Below are 25,475 nucleotides of genomic sequence, written 5' to 3'. Positions count from 1 at the left end.
ATTGAAATATATATTTTTTAATAACATGCCTTGAGATGACATTATCGTGAATTGGTGCTACACAAATAAAAAAAATTAATTGAACAGAAGAAGGAAAAGAAAAAAATGAACGGGAAATATTTGACAGCGACATGGTTATATGTTGAACAAAGTAACTGCAATAATTATCTACTTAAAAGTTTGATGCATGAATAAAGACATAGACAACCCCACAACGTTTGAAGAAATTGCTACTTTTCTGACTTCCAATAGGAGCAAGCTGTGCTACAGTGCTAACACTCTGTATGGGAACAGGAAACATTCTGTGCTATAAAAGTGCAAACATGATCATTTTTACATATGTGACAATACAACATCCTTTGTTGTAAATTTAGTGCTGATTTTTGCTTTTTTTCTCTATTATAACAGGAAGTTTTAGTTAAAATGTGTGTGCTAATGCTATATCTTGACTTCAAACAAACTTTAATGTGAGGTAATCATCTTTTTGTTTCCATAATTTTGTTTGTAACTCAATTTCAAAAAGTTGTAATTTTCTAATTTGTTCCATTTGTGGACCTTCTGCTCCAATAAATGCATTTTAGAAGCATTTATTGTTTAGGATTCAGTTTTGGTTTTTTCTTTACATGCCCGGAAGGTGTGCAAAAAACACACCTCAAGTTGGACCATGATGATTTCAATAAACATAATATGGGTAAGAGGGACAACAGCATTTATAAATGGAGAAAATGAAATTAGGAAAGTACATGAAAGAAGCAGAATTTGTCTTTAACTGTACTGTTATCCTTGCAATGTGGACTCAGGTTGAGTTTCTGCATTCTCATCTCCTCCATCAGTTTGTGTTTTATTGAGAGGCATCATTGTTCTGACAAACAAATCAAGCTTGAAATTGAAATGTCAAAGGAGCAAGCGAGCAGCATCTTGATTTAATTCTTGGAGAGTAACCATAGACGACATTACCAGAAGAAAACGAGCTGATACGGAAACAACATGTCTGTTTACTCTGCCTGCATCGATGTGTAAAAGCTTGTAGCTTTCCCTCTGCCTCATTCTGCGGAACATGTTTAGACAGAGGACCTCTTAACACCAACACACCATAGAACTGATTTACACTGATCATATTTTAATTGTGGTGCTCGTATGCAAATATTTCTCATCTGGGAGGAGTAAATGAGCTGTTTCTGCAGTTAAGCACTTGATGCATTCTTAATTAGAAAAATGACCCATCCCTACGGCTTGCTGCTTTTAAAGGCTGAATAAACAAGCTGTTAGAGGAAGCAATGGGTACCGTATCGCATTTAGGAAAGACAGCAGGGGACGTTCACTTGAATGAAAATGCAGGAAGCCTGTTTGCAAACATTCATTACCACTGCATGGTATAATAGTCTTAGACTCAGAAAGGCAACTGTAGTAACCAGAATACTGTGAAAAAATATTCAAATTCCCTCAAACTTTTCCAGTTTGCTGAATACACTTAGTCAATTTACAACATTTAAAATGTAACTTAATGTTAACATTTGCAAAAATGATAGATGCAATAAACTAATAAATCTTTAACTTTTACTTTAACCCTTTGCTCAGATAAAAATGTCCAATGAACATTGATGTGACCTGACCTGCAATAGGCAGAAGAAATTAGAGACAGTAAATGCTGTTTGATTCTGTTTGGTGCTTTTCTTGAAATGTGACACACCTCATTTTTTCCTACTTCCACCTCAGTTATTGTATTATTTGTGCATTTAATATTTAGTAAATGTATTTGCTTCGGTTTAGCCTGTGTGGCAGCTTCTTTTTAGGTTTCTTCTGGTGTTTCAGTTGTGTTCATCACAACAAATCCTCCATTCTGCTGGGAGAAATTTGAGGAAGGATTTATCTTTGAGGAGTTGAGTGAAGTAAACCCCATGCAGAATTTTTGTTATCTTCTAACTAACTGCCTTTCATCAATTTTTCTCAGCCGTTGTCAGACTGGGAATAGCTCGGGCAGCAGCCCCTCTTCCTGACTTCATAGCCCCAGACGAGTTTGCATTGAACCACTCTGTCCACACTGTGATCTTCACTGCGAGTCGTCGTCTCAAAGAATAATTCATAATTTATGTTTTTTTTTTGCTTCAATGTGGTAGAAAAGGAAGGTATTTATTCTAAAAAAAATATTTAAAAAAGTAAATTTTTTGGTAAATAAATGTCCACTGTATTCTTCCCTTTCCTGTAATTGGATTTCTTGAAGAAGTGGCCATTAAGTTTAACCAGATTCACCATATTTAGAAAGTATGGCTGAAGGACGTAGAGAAGAAATATTCTCCCCTTCGTGTTGACGACTCCCACCAAAGACACTCGTCACTCCTTCCCAGAGCGGCAGAGGTCTCTCTACTCAGAGCTCGGCTGCTGTTACGCCTCCTGTTACCGAGTCTGTTCATGGGTGAGGTAATGTGACATTTTGCATCTGACATTGGCTGGGTACTTATCTCATCAAGAGCCTCTTTCAGCCTCTTTCAGTACAAACCACCCATTAAAAAAAATAAAAGCAATAAAACGTCGCTGGGGGAAAATAAATTCTCTTTCAGTTCTCCTTCAGTTGCATCTGGTCTATTCCAGGTTATGAAATTATTTAAATCTAATTTCCAATATCCAGAAACACAACTCAGGTTTAAATGTGCACAGACAGCTGTTAAACGCCAACAAGAAATAATAAAGAACTGTTCAGCCATCACTCTGGTTCCTCTTGCACAACACCCCGACTCGTCACATATAGTGCATACCCACATTTTGCACCACTTACCAACTGTTATGTACTCCACCACTGTACTGCGATGTACAGTGGTGGAGGAGTGTTTTGTTTTGCAGCAACAGGAAGTGTGCATGTTGTCATTGTTGAGTCAAACATAAACTCCTCTGTTAGTCAAATTATTCCAGAATCAAATGTTGAGACATCTGTCTGACTAATGAAGCTTAGCTGAAATTGGGTTATTAATAGATCAGGTATCCCGACTGCATTTCTCTCTTGAAACCATGTTACAATATCAAGACTTGTACCTTGTTTTTAGGAAAGCAAACAACTCAGATGGGAGGAAAAATAAGGATATGAGTCCTTCCACAAATTCAAAGATTGCTCTTTGAAAGGTTATTATAATCCAGTATGTTAGCAGGTCGCAGCATCATAAATCTGTTGGATTATAAAACACTCAGACACGGACATTCATTAATGGATTGGTTATCAGCTAAAATCATCGAGTTGATTGAAAAATGTCAACTTGACGGAGTATTTTTTAAAAGGCAACGTGGACACAGTGAGTTCACTGAGCTGACTGATGTTTGGGTGTCACCTACGTCATGAAAGCAATGCAATTTTCACTTATGTACTTTTAAATCATTCATCCAATCAAGATCATCCATTTTAGAAGAAAAAAAAGCAATAGAAAACTGCATCTTAATTGTTATAATCATATTCCATTGGTAAGCCACAAAACAAAAGAACTGGTTTGTGATTAGCATTACAAATTATTATTAAAATTATACAATTCTTATTTTTTTTCTATAAAGGTGGCATGTGGCACCTTTCACTGACAACCGCAGCTTAGGGTTAAGAGCCTCAACTTGTTAGTAAGTTTGACTTTTGCTTCAGCGCTAAACTAGATGAACTTAGACAAAAACTTACATTTTTGGTTTCAGCAGTGAAACTTTTTACTGCCCGTGTTTCTTGAAGTCGTTACATTCATTCATAATCCAAGTCACACCCCTTCATCCCCTGAATGCCGTGACAAATATGAATATTAGTCTACTGAATAAAAAAAAATGTATCAAAATGTTTATGTTTTACATACAAACTAATATGTTGGCTTTAATGGAAATCTTATATGCTTCAAAATTATCTTTTATGGTGGACTTGCAACAAATATGTATATTTTTGAGTGTCGGTAATACATTTAGTAAAAAGGTTTGAACAAGACTTTTGCTGATGCGGCTCATTCCACCCACATTTTTCTTGTTAGAGTTTCACCAGGAAGTCAGACTTGGAATCGCTCAGTCCTCTCTCATCCACAAACAAACCAGTCGCCACCTAGAAAACAATGGGGCAAAAATAACCCGTAATCCTGTTATTTGCTCAGCAAAGTTACATGTGTTCATTAAACGACGACTGAATGAGGCAGATGATCCTCTATTCTTGTGACATAATCTACTTTTCTGTTATGTGACTAAAGCATCCCCCCGGAGAGGCTCCTGTCTCATAGCTGCTTTTGTCTTGAGCTGTGGATCATGACTCATCCAACGCACAATGATAATTTCTTCATGTCCACATTTGAGCAGCAACACCTTTCAGAGACTGCTGATAAGGACACCTAATCCTTTACTCTAAATCTCCTGATTCCCGAGAGACGAATAAAAGAAAGGAGTGAAAGACAAGAAGAAGTGGAAGCTGACTCAGGAAACACTGCACCGCCTGGTATTTGCTCTGAAGCCACTGCTGTGCAGCCCCACCCTTGTGAAGCATAACATAGTCTGTTAATGCATATGTGCCTGCGCATGTAGTGTAATGTGTTACTTGGCTGTAACTAATGAAGTGAGGAAAGGCAAGGTAGAACCAGAATGACATAGGGAGTCCCTATGATACAAAAACATTAAACAGTGCAAAAGGATTTTGCACTCTTCAGATTTTGTCAAGCTGCAACCACAAACTTCAAAAAAATGTTGGGAATTTCCGTGATGGAGTACAACAAAGTAGCACATAATTACATAAAACAGAAAAAAAAGACGATCCATGTTAGTAAAAATCAGAAGAGCGAATAGTTGGCCATCTTTAACTGCAGTAACTTCTGGAAGCACCAGCACCGAAGTAAAATAACTGCAGCACTTTCATTCTAAAGCACGCTGATTTGGAATGAAGATCACAAATGTTTTTCAGCAAAAGAATAGTATTTACTGTGTGTGTGCTTCTGCTCTCCGCGCCATAGAAAAACCCTGCACCTGAAATTTTAGTCTCTAGGTGAAGGAATGTCAGAGAAATCCCAGGACAAATCCCTCTGTGAATGAGTGTGTTGGAAAGGTGGGCAGATTAGAGGAGCGCCCACCTCCTCCTGATCCACAGAACAATGGTTAACCAGAGATAAACTCTGGCTTAGAGTGTCTCTTGGTAAGTCTGAGCCAAATCCAACTCATATTTAGACCTCTGCTTTTGAGAAGGATCTGGACCTGTGAATGAAGGAAGTTCTTCGGGGAGATTGGATAACAACTCCTTTCCGACTATGAGATGTTGAGAAATTGTTTGAAACGTAGGCGACTGAACACGGCACAGACTGTTCTGGGGTGTGTCCCATCAAAGCCATAAATTTCCTCGCATTTGACTTGGGTTTTATGTGACGCATCAAAACAACGAAGTTAATAATTGCGAAATTAAAATAAATTGATGCATGCGTTTCCATTGCTTTCAAAAATCTAAAAGTAAAAAACTGCTAAATGTCACCATTTTAAGATTTTAGTTAACTATGCACCATTTTACCCCACATGATGAATCTTGCTTTCAGGAGGTTTTCTGGTCAGTTGGTAAAACAAACATGACACATGATGGTGGTGGTGGCAGAATCAAGCTGTGGGAGTGCCTAGTCAGACTTGAAAATCTGCTCAGATTTAGAAAACTATGCACCAATTACCTTCCACTTCTCAATTATACACTGCTTTGTGTCATCGAACAATAAAAAGAATGAAAATCAAACACTAAAGTTTGCGGTTGTAAAAACGAGAAAGCGTGAAAATGTTTGAGTAGTTGGGTTTTTGGGTTTTGCTATGGGAAATGTGCTCTTTTGAAAGGGAAAAAAAACACATAGGTTCTTTTGCTAACAACAACCAAGTAAATAAGCATCACGATAATCCACTCTGTGTTGTTTTGGTGCACAACTATTTGCTCACGCCTCTTGTGGGAGCGCTAAACTGGTTGGCCCTGTCGGACCAAGAGCATGAAACGTCACGCTGGGTGTTTTGCTGTTCCGGTGGCTGTCAGCACAAACCTCTGAACCACAGTTCAAATCGCAAAGTCTGCCTGTCCCATCCAAGAATAGCTGATGACACACGATGAATGATGTTGAAATCTGGGAAAGGTGGGGAGGTGGAAAAAAAAACAAAAAAAAAAAGCAAAACGGAGGAGGTTCTAAGTGCTGCTGTGCTTTGGAGCCTGTGTTTATATGCGGAGCAGCGACTGTGCCGCCCCTTCAAAGCCAAAAAGCCGCAACTGTTTTGTAGTTACACTGACAACAATATTCGTGCTTCCCTGAAAGGGGATAATGCTTCAACGCTAATCATATCCTTTGACCTTTGCAGCAAACAACCAACAGCTCCTGCATATGTGCTGCATGTCAACAACACGTCTGTGCAGATGGCAGGTGCTCCGACGAAAATCCAAACAGGAACACAGTCAGCTGCCTCCGAGGGACACAGAGGCATATTGTCTCAACTCTAAATGTAACATTTATATTTGATCAGCAGACCTTACTGAGAGGAACTAGGAAACTGTAGTAAAGGTGACCTGGGAGTTCATATTACACAGAGCAGCACTGTCAAACAAGTACAGACAAGTGCTGAGGAGGGAAACATCGGCTGCCCACACAGACACACAGACTCTGAACACATGCAAACGCTGAAACCTGAATACATTTATGGCAAGAAAGTGAAGAAGAAATATCAGCAGCGAGTGGTACACATGCATTTTTGATGAAATGGGAGTCGGAGGAAATCTCATGATAAATGAATACCTGCACCTCATCCTGTTTAATGAACAAAATTCACACGTAATATGCAGCCAAGTCACAGGAAATTGCAAAACATCACGTTTTACATCTCAGCTAATCAATTTAACTTGTTTTGTCTGTAGTTATAATCAAATCTAAGATTACAAACATACAGAATTTAAAACTTCACTTCAAAATGTAGTGCAGAAAATTGAAACAATTTCTCATTTAAGGCAACTTGAATCATTACTAAAACAGCTAGCCTGACTTTTCTGTAAAATACAACCAAACACCCTTTACATCTGCTCTGTTTTGCTGTCTTTGCAGGTGGCTCAGGGATTATTTCAGTTCAATCAGGGGTCATAATCCGCTGTTTTAATAAGTGTCAATGCCAGTGTTGGTTTGCGACCCAAGAGAAAAACAGACTGGAGCTGTAGAGTACTCAATACTTTTCTTTTATCTTTAGGTCAGTTCAGTATACAGCATGGCATATCAGGTCACAACAAGAAGAGGGAGAATCTCCCTTTCACTTGAACCACCTGGCTTTTAAATGATTGGCTCCCACCAGGACTAATTGGAGGGGTGGAGACATTCACATTTTCAGAAAGAAAAAACAACATTTGCACTAAACTATTCCTAAACAATGTCTACAGTTACAATTAACTCAAACAAAACTAGAAACAAAAACAATCTGGGCCCAAACAAAATCCAAAATACGTCTCTCCTCCCTCTCAGAAAATGGATTTTCCCAATGAGGCTGATTGGTAACACCAGGTCCTTGTCAGCACTGCTCATGGGCGCGCTTCCATGGCAACACATGACCAGGTGACCTCAAAGAGAGAAGAGGATTAAAACAAGTAAATAAATCAAATTGGGCTGCACAGTGGCGCAGTTGGTAGAGCTGTTGCCTTGCAGCACGAAGGTTCTGGGTTCGATTCCCAGCCCCGGTCTTTCTGCATGGAGTTTGCATGTTCTCCCTGTGCATGCGTGGGTTTTCTCCGGGTACTCCGGTTTCCTCCCACAGTCCAAAAACATGACTGTTAGGTTAATTGGCCTTTCCAAATTGCCCCTAGGTGTGAGTGTGTGTGTGCATGGTTGTGTGTCCTGTGTGTCTCTGTGTTGCCCTGCGACAGACTGGCGACCTGTCCAGGGTGACCCCACCTCTCGCCCGGAACGTTAGCTGGAGATCGGCACCAGCAACCCTCCCGACCCCACTGAGGGACAAGGGTGAAAGAAAATGGATGGATGAAATAAATCAAATTACTTCCCAAAACAATACGTTTACCCAAATAAATTAGAATATATAAAGCACACAAAAAAACAGCACGTGTTAGGGAGGGGGTAAATCCCTCACAGCCAGGATACAAAATAGGGATCCAATTTGGAGAAAATGCCCCCTGAAGCCTGCATGCTTACTTTCTATCTGTGTTGACTTAAATCAATTCTTTCTGCCTTATTTGATGTCAATGACTGAGATTCAGAGTTTTAAAACTAATTTTCTTGTGAACTTCTGCTGTGAGAATCCGTACTTCATTGTTTTATTATTGTTGAAATAAAATAGACACATTTGCTAATAACTTTAAATGACTTATTAATATGTTTCAAGTCCACTAGTCCACCAAAAGACAAAGAAATGGCTTTGTACCCTTTTTCAGTGTCTGATGTCATTGCCCGTCTTTCTCTTGTGTTATTGAACCTATTTAGATTGAGTCATATAATGTGATGCTACCAAACCACTTCATGTTGTCAGACAGGTTCTTTCACAGGGATTTATTGGCTCTATCGAGTCTGGCAGTATGCAGACCTGCATGGGTGAGGTTCATGAAATGTAACCCATCTTTCTAAAAAAGGGGGTTAATCACAGTTAATTCATTATAAGCGATTTGCCTGAATAGTTTTTTTTCTCCTTTTCAGAAATAAAATCATCATTTATCTTTAAAATTGGACAGTTACACTCAGTCCCTGCCCTACTTTGTTCATCACTGATCTTAATTTGGTGAACCGAGCAAAAAAAAAAGTCACTTTCACACCTCACCCTGTTTTTGCAGGCACGTTCTGTTAGGTGTGTTTGTGTGTGTGTGTGAGTGCTCAGGAGCCTGTGTGTGTATGTCAGACTCTCTATCCCCCCTTTCCACTCTCCCTTTATGGTGTGGAGATTAGGTCGTTAATCCAGTAGACCTCATAGAAAAAGCCTCTCCTGATGCCACAATAGATTTCAATCAGTCCACTGGGGAGAGGACGGACCTGCTGTTGATAGGCAGCCTGACCCCGTATGCACACACTGGCAATAACAAACACCGAGCCACACACAGAGCCATAGACAAGCACTAGTTCTTTATCAGGATTATATTAAAACCCTGCTATATCTAATCCATAAATATCCTGATTATTATTTCTTAATTACACCTCTCCTCAGAAACTACTTGTAATAAATTTGAATTTTGCCGGCTCTGATCACGCAGCTTAACAAAGACCTTTAGTGTCTCATTTCTGTAAGAAATTCTTCACTCACTCTGCCAGAGCACCGGCTCATTTATTGATTTTCTCTTTGATTCACAAGAGGCAATCTTTTCACATTGTCTGACTACCTCTTATTCATATGAAAATGTATCGTTATGTTATGGAGCACTAGTTCCAGTTCAGAGCAGAATTAAGTTATTAAGTCCAACATTGCTTTCCGCCCTGGGTGAGAATAACTGAAAAAAGTTTAATCTTTAGTCATTAGTAAGGTTTATAGTCTTTGTCCCTGAAAAAAAGCTTAACAAAATGTTAATTAAATTGGAGTTTTAACATAAACCATTAAAGGTTCCTTAATCTTGAGTTTTTGGAGAAACAAAATCCATCTTGTATCCAAATCAAAACCCTTTTCTCTGTAAACATTTGATAATACACGGAGAAAACCTCTTTCCTCTGATCTAAATTATTCTCTGTTCCCTTCTCAATAATAATAAAAAGTAGGCTACTGTCTTCAATTGGTGGACTGTCGCCATGTTCTTGAGCAGGACGCTGTAAAGCAGCACAAAGAGAAACACCGAGCAAGGATGTAGAGGCGTCTTGAATTCAAAATAAAATGCCTTCTTAATTGTTGGGACTATAGCATTCAAATTCCGTATATATATTTAAAAAAATGTTAATGGACGATTGGAAAATTATATTACATTTCAATGCAAAAAACCCCCAATAAACAATAAAATAGAAGGCCATTTTTTTAAACCTTTTTCCTCTAAAATTACATACCGTACCCTACAAATTTTAAAATAAATATTTAAATTATATGAAATCTAAATGTGGTAATTATAAGTTACCCTAAAAAAAGCCAAGCAAAATATAATAGCTTTTTTCTAAATGTTATTTTGAAGAGTCATCTTAATTGTTTTATTTCCTTGCAGCTTAGCTTATTGGTATGGTGGGCCTGGTTACTGCAGCGTTAAGGTGTATTTTAACTACAAAAGGGGAGAAATAAGCAAGGATGCAATTACCTGCCACAAGAAATTAATTTATTAATTTATTCATAAATAAAATGTATTCATATGACCTACATAATAATGGGAAAGCAAAAGTCCATACAAAAGGAACTCAGTCAGGCAAATTCTGTACCTTAAATGGGAAAATTGTTTTCATTCAAAATCCATCTATCCATCCATTTTCTATACACCCTTATCCCTAGTGGGGTCGAGAGGGTTTTCATTGAAATTAATATTCTAATTTTTCAGTTAGAACAATTTTGGGTTTAAATTTATCAAAATTAGCAGAAATAAATTCCAAAATATTATTCGCATGTAAATGCAACATGAGTTGTTTTTTTCTTAATTTAACGCTAAAATGTATTAAGTTTTTGGTTTTGTCCAATAACACGGACGAAAATGTGTTGGAGCAACTCATAGAAAAAAATAATCTTTTCAGAAAAATTAAAACCTTATTTTGAAAGTCCATACCGGAAGCGCTATGCCTGTCTAACGTATGGAGCTTTACGTTAGGTTCGAGGCAGAATGACAGCTGAGAGTGTTGTAAAGGTGCAGCATTGCGGTCCGTAACAACACCGACAATTACCCACGCACTTTAAAAACAAGGACCGACAGCATTTAAGCCTTTCACGCTCGTTTTCTGCCTCCACCTGGACGTTTCAGAGTGAAACGGAGGACCGCGGCCGTCATTCTTGAGGATATTTATATTCTCCTTCTTTGCCGACAGAGAGAGCGAGAGCAAGAGAGAGAGAGAGAGAGAGAGGAAAAAAGATCCGGATGTACCAGCAGTATTGGTTTTTTTCGCATGGCGTAGACACCTTTCCTTCAACGGAATATTGTTGATGATTGGAGGGTCGAAGGAGGCCCTCGGGTCGACAGCTAACTCCATTAACGTTAACTTCTCCTCGATAGACACCTATTGAAGGATTAATTAACGAAATGATTGTGCAATCATATTGAGGAAGAAGGTTTTATATCCTGTCTTGACTACCTCAGTGTTGTGACTGGAGGAAGAGAGAGAGAGAGACAGTAGAAGTCAGCAGGAATAATACATTGTGTCTGTCTCCTGCCACAAAAGCCCACAGAGGACGTTTTTCTTCTACAAACACCGAGGAGGAAAGAGGGGACATTTGCTGTGTGAGAGCGGGGTGTATGAACGTGTGAGCACCAGAAAAACCTCCAGGATGTCGGGCAGCACCTCAGCGGACATGGTGAGATAAATGACTGGATGTCAGTTCTGTATCATATAAAGCCAATAATTTCCACTGGGGTTCCTGACTCCTACAGCGCAGCACAGAAGCACAGCTCATGGCTCTGGTTTTATTACTGTGATTTCCAACTGCACTTCCTTGTTAGGCTCAAAGTTTGAATTAGTCCTGTTTTACTTAGTTCCTTATAAACGAAACATAACTTTCACAAAGGAATACTGTGGATATTCACAATAACAACAGCTAGCCGGTACAGTTTAAAGCAGCCATTGATAGCTGTAAGGCACTCCACAAGTCTCCTGTTCTTTTATTTATGATGTTGAAATAGACCTTTGTTTGGACTTTATCCTGTCATGAAAGCGTACAGGATACACACGTTTAAATATAAAAAAATATATACAGTTCCTCAAACTATTGGCTTTTACTTCTCTGTTTAAAACAGCCGAAAATTGAATATATAGTGCCTTCTGAAAGTATTCATACTTCTATATTTTTTCCCCATTTCCTGACATTAAAACCTCAAACGTCTCTGTATTTTGCCTAGGTTTTACATGGTAGATCAAAGCAAAAATGGTGGAAAGTTGAAGGAAAATTACACAAACATTAAAATCCATCTTTAAGTTTTTATTATTATGTTATTACATCCTTTAAAACACTCAACTGCATCTGGTTGCTGCAGAGATCATATATTTAGTCACAATAGAGCTCACTTTGTGTGTAATTTAATTGTCCTGTAGATATAATTGTTTTGTGAAGGCCCAATCTGTGTTTTAGGGACCATTAGTATGAAGTTGTGGCAAAGTTTAAAACCGAGTTAAGTTTGAGACCTTTAATTAGAATAAACAGCCAAAAGGCCCATGGTCGTTCTGGAGGGGCTGCAGAGGTTCACAGCTCGTGTGGGAGAATTTGTTGACATGACTTCTAGTTGTAGACGCCACAAATCTGGCAGGAAAAAAGTCACAGTTGAAATAAACCCATAAGCCCTGTTAAAAAATTTACCACAATGTAGGTGACACATCAAACATGCGGAAGAATGTGGTGCGGTCAGACGAGAACAAGGCTGACCTTTCTGGCTTCCATGGAACAGACTGTTTGTGTAGGAAAAGCTAACAGTGATCATTACCCTACATACACCGGGGATTGCTGTATCATGCTGCAGGGATGCTTTTCTGATGGGGTATAAAACTGGACATTTTCATGAGTTTGAGTGGTCCATTCAAAGTCCAGAGAAAATCCAACTTAGAATCTGTGGGTAATACTTGAAAACTGAAGTGAAGTTCATAAATGCTTTCTAAGCTATATGAGTGAGATTGAGCTATGTTGCAGCCAAAATGGGCAAAAGTCTTTACCTTTCTGTCGGTTAATGAACAAAACGTTTACAGAAGTACCTCCAGACTTGCAGCTGTAGTGAAAAACAGTTCTAGTATGGATGCAGAGAGGCTGAAAACAAATATATGCCACACTATTCAGATTTTAACATTTCATAATTTTCCTTCCAGTTCAGCTCTATTGAGTTCGAGCTCAACATTGTGTTCATCTATTGCATAAACTTCCTCATAAAATGCCTTGTTGTTTGTGTTTGTAATGTGGAAAGGTTCAAGGAACATGAACACTTATGCAAGGTCTGTGAGTTATGAACTGTTCGGCTCCTAAAGTCGCTGCTTTTTAACTTCTGTTGTAATGGTTTACCTTGGACATTTTCCTATGTTTTATTGGGTAAATGATTGATTGAGAAAGATAGATAAGTGACTTTTTGAAAAGGGCAGCGTTACTTCGAGGATTATGACAGTAACATCTGCTACATCAGAAAAAAGAAGGTGCCGTTTACCAGATAAGTTAAATAAAAGTCTAACAAACTCCCTACAAACAAATTAAGCAGTATTATTTGTGGTATCACAAAATGGAATGCATAGTAAAGCTATAATTTAATGAACAGTTTCAGTAGTTTTCCTTGGTGAGTCACATCAAACATGTTCAGTCACCTTTGTTTCAGATTCCAGTATCCAAACAGCCGGTGTTCAGAAGTGCTCAAAGCTTGAACTTCAGCGACATAAAATATGCTGTCAGGTTTTAGTGGTTTTAGTGGAAGAATTATTTTTCTCTGCTAACTACTAAAAGACCTGCTCAGCTATTTTCCAAATTGTACTACCTCGAGCTTTAACATTTCAAATGCCAATGGAGATCTGTGGAATATGAAATGGACTTTTATGACTTTTTCCTCTTAGCATTGCAAGATATAATGTTTATTCATGGAGAAAATATATGCACGTCCAGTCCATGTAGCATTGACCTTTTAACTCTTGCCAAACAGATAAACAATTGCTTCTCTAATCGTGACTGTCATCTCTTCACCTTGACATTCTGTTAAAGCATGCAGCTCTGGGTTTCAGTGCAGCTTGTTTTTTTCTTGTTTTTATTTTTCACACATCTCTTCCACGTCATGGCTTAGTTTTTATTAAATAAATGTAACATTTAGTCTCAGAAGAGATTAACTTTCAGATGTCTCAGTTTTTTTTTTCTCCCCTTACTTTTGAGTGAAGGGTAATTGAATCTTAGCTGTCATGTTACAACTTAGATGTAGTGATGTTGTGCTGAGTTACACGGTGACCTCTTCAGACCATGGTCATCATCATCTGACCTTAGAAGACTCTTCAGACGCTTAACGTCCATCTTCATGTGACATATTAACTTGCGTCACACCAGCTCTCCAACAGTGGTTGGTTTTATGAGCTCTCATCATAAAGATTTATGCCAGGCTCACATGGGTAAGAAATGCACCAGATTACAGTCATAAAATGCATCCAGCTGGATTAAGGTAAACTAATTCCAATCTGGGAGTTGCATGTCTGTCATCTTTGCTCCTAGCAGACATTTGGCACTAAGAATACTGCCAGGTCTATGTTTAGAAAGGATAAACTGCGTAATGTGCCCCTATGTCAAGATCAGCTATCCCAGCTGTGCATGTGTTGTTGCCCGTCCACACTCAGCTGACCGCCCCCACATCCCTCCCAGCACCTCCCACTGAACAGCAGGTTCATTTTGTCGCCATATCTGAGAGCTGACCTCGGCGTATACATGGTCCAGTCGGCGCAAAGGCATCTAATAGCAAAGCATGTGGAATTTCCACAGATTATGAGCTGAACCTTTCGTTTCCTGATCCGTCCTGACTGACGGTCTAATCCGAACGACTCCACAGGAACATTATTAGAAGGTTCTGTTTTGTGCTCTGTGGAAAAATATAGGATTTGATTGGAGTATTTCCAGTTGAAATTGGAGAAATATCTGCTTTTTCAGACGCCTGTCTCTTTATCAACTTTTCAAGTCTAGTCCCAGTGAGCCACTGTGTGTCATTAGGTAATTTTTTTCCATGTCTCATCCAATTTAGCTGAACTTACTTGAGTCCTACTAGTGGCTTTATTATTTGATTCAAGTGTGATAAGGCAGAGATGCAGACGAGTGTTTCGTCCGTCCATATTTACCATCCCAGCCTCTGAAAGCCTAACCTGCATAGAAAAGTGTTACTATTGAATTTTTGAAGATTTGTGGTGTAAGAAATCTACTTATTTTAAAAGATGCGCATGTGGTGGTTGTATTATTCTTCTATTTATCAACAATTAGGTGGTGACCAGGAGAGGAGCTTTGAGTTTGAGTCTCTAGTATCATTAAACTTCACTCTGAATCTCTTACCAGCTGGGTTACAGCTCCAGCTTGGATTTTAGTCTGAGATTTTCTCCTCTAAGGGAAAGTATCACATTATTATTATGTAATTTGACATCAACACCCAGAGTAAAGTTCATTTACTTGGTGGTAAATTCCAGAGTTCACTAGCTTCCTAGTTTCAAACATTGTTCATAATAAGTTTTATTCACTCCAGGTCATCCTGCATCTGGTTCATGCTGCTAATATGCCCACGGCAGAAACATAAAGGTCAAGTTCTGCACATAAGTAAGACATCTAAGGCTTTCTAATCTCCAGAACAATTACTTCCCTCCATGGTGGAGCTCTATCTATACATCAAATGAGCTCCTTGTGTTCCCCAAGGAAACTTAGGCAAATATCAGCTATCAGAATCTCACTGATCCTGTGCAGCTGAAATCGGCAGCAGATGCGCATTCTCTTTCAATTTCCTCCAGCTCCCTCAGTCAGTAGAAAAACCCGGTTGTATACACATTCTTAGAAAGACTCTATGGAGTAGGAGTTAGAGTAGGAGGAGAGGAGACTGCTGGTGCCAAACACTGTGGGTGAATGAATCTGAGAGAAAGAAAAGAAGAAGGAACAGTCATTTCCCTCAAGAATGGAGGATGGGTTCCAGCGGAGGGAAAAGAGGGAGGGGTGAAAGGATACAAAAACTGTGAAGAATAAGAGCGGGGGGGGACATACCCCAGAAGTGCTGACAAGGTCGAAGTGTTCCCCATGGCAACAGGGGGTTGCCTGGACCGCAGGTCTGAAGGCAAGTATGTAGAGGAGGCACTGCAGGTATGTAGCAAGTATGAGAGAAAAGATCAGGACTAGTGCAGACACATTAGAGGAATAAAGCACCTTTGGTTTGGATGGAACCTGATGAATGAACCAACAGGAGACATGATATCCCACAGTAGACTGTACATAAACCCCCACACAGAGTGACACGGATGATAGGGCTGTAGTGATACAATAATCTCATGATGCAATACTATACAATGCACGATATTCGACTCACGATACGATATATAATGCAATATTCAGCAAACGATACAATTCAATACACTTTTGTGATTTTCTGAAAGATTTTAGAGGGACAGAGTGATTTTGGTGACATTTTGTGACTGTTATAGAGTTGGATTGAATTAATTTAACTGAAAACTGMTTAAAAGCACCAACTACACAATACCTGGGTCTGGTTGGACATGAACACAGACTTAAAGTCCACAGCTGGACAAAATGAATCAAAGAAGTGGTGAGAAAACATGTTTCTTTTAATTGAAACAGTACAAACTGTAGTTCACATGCATTGTAAAGTAAATAAAGTACACCAAGTACCTGCTCTGAATAGTTTGATACCTTTTTAACACTTAGCATCTGAAGGAATCACTCTAAGCCTGATGACCTAATCACTCTCCCGGCAAAGCAAGCAGTGAGTGAGCAAGGTGACAGTTGGATGTTACGATACTCGCGGATGAATATCGATTTTTTTCTWGGAAAGAAAATATCGATATATATCGCAAAATCGATATTATTACACAGCCCTAACGGATGATAATTCCTCTTCTACAATTTGGTTTAAAGTCAACTAATTTACAGTTAAACCCAAATGATTTATTCCCGTGCAGATTTAGGTGTACTCTTGTTTTCTGTTGAACTACAACGTTTATTTTGACAGCAAACGACAGCTAAGGCGACGCTAAAAGGGTAAGATTTTTGAAAAGACAATTTCTCAGTTTATATTTTTGCAAAAATGGCATATTGAAAATTATTTATAGCCTTTACAATAAATACTAGAAAAGTATTTATTGGTATAACTGTAATYGATCTGTTTTTATAATTGCTGACCTGCCTTTGGCATGCTTACATTGGTATTTTGATTATTTTTATAGTGACCTCTACGTTTTTGTAGTTGGAAGGACTTCTTGCCATCCCGTTAATATTTTACTTTCTGTTCAGTTTCTCTGTCAGATTCAACTTAAAAAAAACAAAACAATATTAGTTCCTGTAAGAAAAAAACATATTGGTAAAATTCAAATTTTATCAAAATCTCAATCTGTCAAGGATAGGAAGGATGTTGGGGTCACTGCAAAACATGCTTCTGTTTATCTTAAATTTGATGGAGAAATTGTCAACCACAAAATCAGCGTAAAAGAGCGACCTGGTATTTATTTTGGGACTGTATCAAACAAAAGAGAAGCCAATATTGCCCACAGTAACAAGAGCTAAGTTGACACAATAACACAACATCAACAGCTCTGCAGACAGGTGTATTTGTTTCTTAATGCAGCGCTCCCTGTGAACAGATTTTATCTTTTTCATAAGATCAACAAGCAGTTGCAGCATTGTAGAACTTTATTTTCAACGTTGGGTGCAGATGTTAGCACAATATTCTCTGAACCAATGTTACAAAAGTTTCAATTAAAAAAAAAAGTTGTCAAATGTCTAAACCCCTGTGTCTCCAAATCTGCTGATTATTACATATTTGAAATTTGGCACTGGAAAGACTGTTGTTGCCTTGTGTTTGAGGGGCTAAAATGTTCTGTCGTACCTCCTGGTCCGAATGAGTCAGGGCTGTCAGTGTCACCACCAACACAAATTAACATGTTCTCACCGCTGCCCAAATGACAGTGTCTGAGTACTACCCACTGAGTGTGCAATGACTGAGAGCCAAAACGCTTTACATCCTTATTTTGATCACGCCTCAGTCACTTCAGTGAAAATCTGCTTCAATAAAGGTTTATCATTTTGACCGCAGACATGTTTTTTAATMATTTTTTGTTTCTAATCTAATTCTATTAATGCTTTGCAAATTAAGTTTGTTCTTTTTAACTCTGCCAACAAAACTCACAAAAGAAAAGTTATGACCGATGAGTTGATAAAGTTTGGGCACACTGAGGCAGCCTGTGTTTAGTAATTTTTKAACATATTGAAGTTTAATATCAATTTAAACAGCACTGGAAAATTCAAGTAAAGTATAACCAAGTTTTGCATTGTAAAAAAAAAGCTGACATAAATAAGCACTCCTTACTCCTTAAATTGGTTAAAAATACCCATCCATCCATTTTCTTTACACCCTTGTCCCTCAGTGGGGTCGGGAGGGTTGCTGGTGCCGATCTCCAGCTAACGTTCCAGGTGAGAGGCGGGTTCACCTGGACAGGTTGCCAGTCTGTTGCAGGGCAACACAGAGACACACAAACAACCATGCACACACACACTCACACCTAGGGGCAATTTGGAGAGGCCAATTAACCTGACAGTCATGTTTTTGGACTGTGGGAGGAAACCGGAGTACCCAGAGAAAACCCACACATGCACAGGGAGAACATGCAAACTCCATGCCGAAAGACCGGGGCCGGGAATCGAACCCAAAACCTTCTTGCTGCAAGGCAACAGCCAGAGATCAAATCTGGGTCATATGATGAGAATGTCATTACTCAGCATTTTGAAGCAGGTTTGCTCCAGAAGTTTGATGATCTCTTGACTGCTGAAGTAAGAGTGAACACCTTCATGAGATGCAAAGAGCTATCTGGTTACTTCAGAGAGAAGATTAAAGAGTTCAAAGATGTTGGAATAACCCTTTCCACTGCCCAGAAATTTATCTGGCTATGGAGGAAATTCAACACAACTGGCAACATGCAGTTCTAACCATCCAAACAACTTCAGTCTGCCAGCAGACCGCAAGGCACTAAAATAAGTGTTGAAAAAAAAAGACTCTCAAATGTCGTCATGGGACCTATAGCAGGCTTCTGCTGCTGATGTGAAAGTRCACGCCTGAATAATTAGAAAGAGACTGCACCAGTCTATTTCATGGTGTGTGCACGATAAAAACACTGATGCTCTCAAAGAATTAGATAAAGACTAGACTAAAGTCAGCCCGAGAGAAGATGGAACTTCTAGACTAATGTTCTTTGAATTGACGAGTTTGAAATTGAAATATTTGGACAGCACAAAAGAGGACATGTAACCCAAATAATGCAATTTAATGAACAGCACTTCTGGTCTAGAAGTGTCAAGGTTTTGGGATCTTTTGCTTCAGCAGGAAAAGGGCAGTTCACCATCACAGAGTCCACCATGGCATGTGAAGGTGGGTGCTTTTGGAAATTGTGAAGTCATCTCTAAAGAAATAATTAAGCACAAGTATAACTTGACCCTGCAACCTGAAAGTGACTCAAAACATAACAGTAAATCCACCAAGAGCTGGCTCGAAATTAGAAATGGAAAGTCCTGGTCTGAGTCAAAGACTAGAGTTTGACCTCAGTGAGATTATTTGGACTTAAAATGGGCTGCAGATACAATAAAACTCTAAAACATCTCACAGCTGAGAGTTAGGAGTGGGGCAAACTTTCATCAGATTGAAATCAGAGACWGGCCRATGGCTACAAGAAGCTTTTCACTAAAGTTATTTTAGCTAAGCTAACCTTTTCCTCCAGGAAAAGGTTATGGTGTCCTAACCTTTTCCTCAGCTAGAAAGTGTTGGCAGGGATCTATGAAATCATTTTCTTTTCCTGAGATGTCTAAAAACTAAGATTAAACATTGATAACACTGAACATTTCTGGATAARGCTCTGAATATTGTGTAAACTTTTCCACATTGTTGTAAAATGAAGCACATATCCTGAAATAATCTTGAAAAGTTACATTTGACATCTCCTCTGATTTTCTGTTTTCTGTTAACTTTTTGTGATTTTAGCTTTAAACTTAGTGTAAACTTTTCCTTGGAAATAGCTTAATGCACTCTAAATCTATTGCACATAACATATAACTATCGATTACTATCAGCGTAAGGCTGGAAGGTTYTCTGTGTGTGGTTCACAGTCTATTCCCACATTGACCCCCCAAGCTAAACAGACACACACAAAGAGGCCAGAGGTCAGGGTCAGAGGTGAGCAGTGTGTTGGTCCCTGCTGACAGAACAATGGGACGGGGAATCCTTGCTGCTGAAAACAGCTCTCCGTGTCCTGAATGGCAACTTCAGCTTAACTCAGCATGTGCGACACAGAGCAGCCAGAGACAGAGAGAGGTCTTCAGCCTCGGGCCGGCGTTTCTAACCGGACTTTGATTGACACATTTAAAGACGGATGGGGGTTGGAGATCCACAGAGTCACGAGAGTGCCAGTTGGACGAAGCATGTTGGTGGATGTGCTTGTATTGCTGATGCCATGTGTTGGCAGTCTGAGTCACACATCAGGATTACGTCATGCTGCCCTGGTGGCGCAGCTGATATATCGACTCTGACACTGTCACATGTAGACCTCACAGAGCCACGGATAGTCTGGTTGGCAGCTCTGAAGGGGCAGGAGCTGCACTGATTCATATTCATTAAAAATGTGTTAGAAAATCGGTGACATGATGTTGAAACGCTGACAGATGGGCCCAGGCGGTAGATAAAACAATAGTTCAACTTCACGGTTGAACAGTAAGGATTTATTTTAATTAATGTGAATGGAAGAAGGCATCTATGAAATTTTGTCGATTTTTTTTTTTGGTGGCTGAGACCGTTCTGCATATTTCYGGGAGGTTTTTGTATCGACAATACTTGGTATTAGCAAATCTTTCGTCAGCATATTTGTCAGACTTTTAGAGCGATATACTGTCTAGCATTCCCTTTTAATTGTTCTGAGTTGATTCAGTCTCATATTGATGTGTCCCCAGCACCAGCAGGGAGTCTCATGTAGACGCTCTGGTCTATCGACTGCTTTTAGAATAGTTCTTTTGACATATGCTTGCCATTGTGATGTCATTTCAGCAAGTGCTGCAGCATGTATATCCTGTCTTCAAGAAAATGAAACCTATCCTGTATTATTACTTACCTCTCAGTATTATACATGTTTTTGTAATGTTTCCTGTGAAAGAGCTTRGTTTCTCTTAACCTTGTTACACATTTTTTAACCTTGATTCTTGGTTGATCTAAACTTGTAGCATGAAAGGTGAGACACATTATTTAYGATTAAGTGATGCAGTGATCAGAGGTCCATCTGAGGTGATGCAGAGGTGCACTTAATGCACCTCTGCATCACTTAATGCAGAGGTGCATTAAGTGATGCAGKGATCAGTGATTATGTTGAATGTTCCTTTTCAACTTGACCGTAAAGCTCATGAGACTTTTTCACTCCCAGGCTGAGGATTTCACTGTTGAGGCTCATTTTCTGAGGCTCATTTTCTGATTAGGTYCAGGAGAGTGTTGCATTTCTTTCCCCTGCAACACTCTCCAGGTCATCCCTGCAGGACCCCCAGGCATTCCCAGCCCACAAGGGATTTATAGTCCCTGTTGAGAGTAAGTCTGCCCCAGGGTCTCCTCCTTGTGGGACATGCCCAGAAATCCTCCCAGGAATCATTCTGAGCAGATGTCCAAACCATTTCAGCAACTCTTATCACCCTATCGCTAAGGCTGAGTTCAAACACCCTATGGAGGAAGCTCATTTCAATGACTTATAACCAAGTTTTTCTTCTGTAGTTCATCATCCATATTTCATGACTATAGTGAAAGGTCAGAAAGTGGAATTTCCATTAAATTGAGAGCTACGCCTTTTGGGCTCAGCTCTTTCTTTAACATGACAGACTGGAGAAGCACACGCATTACTAGAGATGAGGCCMCAATCCATCAGTTTGTCTTCTGCTCTGTCCAACCATCACTGGTAAATGTCACACCAACGTACTCCAGCTTTTTTGCTTGAGCCAGAGACTGACCCCTGACCAGAGGGAGTAGCTCACCTTCTCATTGGGAACCATGACCTCAGCTTAAAGGGAACTGAGTCTCTGCCTGACTGCTAGTAGCTCTTTTGCATGTTGAAGGTCAAACTAAACCTCATCCTCTCAATGAGTGTACATGAAGATCCAATCCAAAAACAACACAGACAAGGTCAGAGACCAGGGACATCCATGACACAATGAAACCTGCACTTTGAACCAGCTTAACTTCCTGCCATGAACATACATGGSTCTTGCTTTAGTTTGATACAAAACACATGCAAACCACATAACTAAGCTCCCACATCGCCTCAAGCAGTTCTKCAAGAGTAAAGATCTGGTCCGCTGTTCCACAACTTGGACAGATGCCACATGTTTCTGCCGAGTCCCGGGTCTAACAGTCGGTCTGAGTCTGATTAAAAACTRTCTCACTTTTCAACGACATTTAAAAGACCTGTTTGTCTTTCCAGAAATAATTTTCTCTACAAATTTGACGCTCCCCTGTTCTCTACAGTAGAGGCTGTTAGAGGCCTTTCTTTGGCGTATATTGGGGTTTATCAGCTGATGAGTTCAGTGTGCTAAATTGATTTCCTTCCAAAGATGATCATGCTAAAGTTTGAAGCTCTAGTTGTCATGATAATTTAGACTGCWTTTGAATTTGCCGACTTCCCAAAGCCAACCATTACTGTTCACCAAGATTAAATCTCATTCCTTGGACTTACAAGTTAGTCAGACACTTTTTTTGTTGTCAGCATTTCTGATCAACACAGATTGAAAGYTGCATACCTCTGCGACCTAATCAGATTGTTCCTAAGGAAGATTAGTGTGTAAATGTCAGAATAAAGTCTTATTCCTCTAAAAAATCTCCTTGTTTCATAAGCCWGTAGAAAAATATTGACATTAATGTCTTTGCCAAGGTAGAGGAATATGTTGAATGTAGGGAGAAAAAGCTTTCAAGAGGAAACATCTGGTCCTTTTTCTAGATTCTTCTCCTGATCCCTTTTCACAGTTTATTTACCTCATACGTACTAATGCTCTTTAAATGCAACAGATATAAAATGTGTCACTGTCTGAAAATGACCTGAAATGTAGCCTCCCTAAAAAAAAACAATGGAGGAGAGGAAAGTGGGACCGTAGTTCAGTTTTTATGCCAAAGACTTTAGAGTTTGAACGTGACATACATGAGTGGGAGTGGGTGTGAGTAATATACAGGCGTTCTCTAACACGCCCACTCATGCTTACTAAACCCTGTAGGCCTGCAGCCTGTTCTGATCTGCCTGTGTGTGTGTATGTGTTTTGTCCACACAATTATGCATGTTCATATTTGCATGAAAACACAGCCAAAGCACAACCTGTCCTTCCTGTTGAGTGTGACGTGTTTGCTGTCGGCATCGCCGGCTGTGGAAACACCCACACTGGTACGTTGTTGCTCCACATCCTTGTTCAAGCTGAGCTGCATCCAAGAGTTTGGATGGAACAAGCCTGGAAAAGTGTCATTTTCCTACATCTGGATAAGTATGGGTCAACAAAATAAATATATACATGCATTTCCTGACACTCCATTTCATATTTTTGTCATCCTAAGTGCTTAAGTGAAGGTCAACTAGCCTTCTTTTGTTTCCCGAGGTCAAAAAGTCCAGGTTCCTTCGACTTAAGCACTTATGATTGCCTAGTCCTGGACGACTCAGAATCTGCATCAGCCTCTATCCTTGCATCATCCATCCATCCATCCATCCATTTTCTTGACACCCTTGTCCCTCAGTGGGGTCAGGAGGGTTGCTGGTGCCCATCTCCAGCTAACGTTCCGGGCGAGAGGCGGGGTCACCCTGGACAGGTCGCCAGTCTGTCGCAAGGCAACACAAAGCCACACACCTATGCACATACACACTCACACCTAGGGGCAATTTGGAGAGGCCAATTAACCTGACAGTCATGTTTTTGGACTGTGGGAAGAAGCCGGAGTACCCGGAGAAAGCCCACCATGCACAGGGAGAACATGCAAACTCCATGCAGAAAGACCGGGGCCGGGAATCGAACCCAGAACCTTCTTGCTGCAAGGCAACAGCTCTACCAACTGCACCACTGTGCAGCCCATCCTTGCATCATAGATTTTGAAATGGAACTGATCTAAACTAGTTCAGATGCCAAATAAGCTGTGAAACAACCTTTTAATTTGYAATGCCAACTCAATTTTAGTGTGACTTTTTCATGGTTTGTGATATGTAGCTAATAAAACTAAACTAAAGATTTGTGCTTAAATGTCCAAAAYGTGACATAAACAAAACAAAAAATCTAAACATTTGAACTCAGTTGTAATTTCACAGTTGTTTTGGAGCCCTGATGTAAGGGACCATATGTTTCTCCVCCCCTGTAACATTTGATCCTTGTTACATTGAAAATACCTAAAAATATATGATATGTGTAATTCATCTCCTCGAGTACTGACCTAGTGATGGTCTATAAACTGGAAAAATAAAACGAACAAACTGGGAGTTTGCTCATTTTATGCTCATTTTATTTTTTAAGTTTTAGTCAAGAAAGTTGTTTTTGGAGGTGATTTGAAATGATGATCGATACTTTGATTTGAAAGTAAAAAAGGGAAAGGAAACCGGACTTGTGAAAAGGTCACAAAGAGACGTTTAAAAAAAATCATGACTARAACAATAAACAATAATGTTCTGTGTATGTTGATTGCTGCAGTATTGCAATTTGTTTTTTTTTTCTTTGCATGCAGAGGAGTTCAAATTAYTACTTAGCTTTAAAACTACATTTAAAATTCCTTTTAAATTGTTGCTTTTTTACAGCTTTAAAAATACATTTAAAGTGGAACTTTAAATGTAATTTTAAAGCTGTAATCATTTGAATAATTGGTTAAGCAAAATACACAAATGAACACTTTAGATTACTGAATAGAGAACTGTCTGTGTGTGTGTGTGTGTCCGCGTGTGTGTGTGTGTGTGGAGGAAAAGTCGAGGATGGGAAGGGGTTGGTGCACTACCAGCTCAATAAAAGGGGCCTTTCAGCTGCACTGGAAACAATTTCCAGCTGAGGGGACATTTTTATTAAAGCTGTACTCTGCTTGCACACGSTATGAGTGTGTTTTGCGTCAGAACAGCCAGCAAGCATGAATCAAATGTCCCTTTCGGACCGTTTTTTGGTACAAGTTGCTACTTCTAAATTGGTACTTAAAATATGTCTTGAAATTTGAACGTCCTGTTCTTGTTGTAATGACAGAAATAGAAGGACTCAGAAACAGGACAAACGTGAATTAGAAAAACATTCAAGTAATGGTCAAGCATAACTGACCTACCACATGTCACCAATAGCCTTTCTTTAYCTTGATTGTTACTCCGCTGCTTTTGTCAGTCATAAAAATTGTTTTTTAATGCACTAAAAAACAGTGAAGCTACAATGTAAAACAAAACTTGGATTGACTTTTGCTGCTGTTTTGGTAAACAAGTACATCATAAAAAAATTTAATATTGTGTAAATGTGCAATGGGGATTAGCGATTTGAAATGCAGCACAGGGAAAATCAAGCTCAGCATGAAGTATTTTTTCAAAAGGCATAAAATTTTCTGTAGTAATTACATTGTTTTCTTAAGACTTAAAGCTTGTTGAAGCTGTTTTCTTATGTTAATGTTAAATTGACTAACATTTGTCCAAAGTCAAACTTATCTGCCATTTTCTGTTGGTTTGTTGCATAAAATCCCAGTTGTGCCA

General features: G+C 39.3%; 1 protein-coding gene across 1 annotated transcript in view; it reads left to right on the top strand.

Moving 5' to 3' along the window:
* Nucleotides 1-10,666: 10,666 nt before the first annotated feature.
* The window catches only part of ubl3a (ubiquitin-like 3a), a 39,165-nt gene continuing 24,356 nt past the window's right edge, over nt 10,667-25,475 (top strand). The window contains exon 1 of the mRNA XM_008427356.2: nt 10,667-11,385. Coding sequence (XP_008425578.1) covers nt 11,359-11,385 — 27 coding nt within the window. The 5' untranslated portion in view covers nt 10,667-11,358. The remainder of the gene's footprint in view (nt 11,386-25,475) is intronic.

Source organism: Poecilia reticulata, linkage group LG14 (genome assembly GCF_000633615.1).
Source record: "Poecilia reticulata strain Guanapo linkage group LG14, Guppy_female_1.0+MT, whole genome shotgun sequence".
NCBI classification, from domain to species: Eukaryota; Metazoa; Chordata; class Actinopteri; order Cyprinodontiformes; family Poeciliidae; genus Poecilia; species Poecilia reticulata.
The sequence above is the reverse complement of the archived record's forward strand: the minus strand, read 5'-3'. Positions and strand labels throughout refer to the sequence as shown.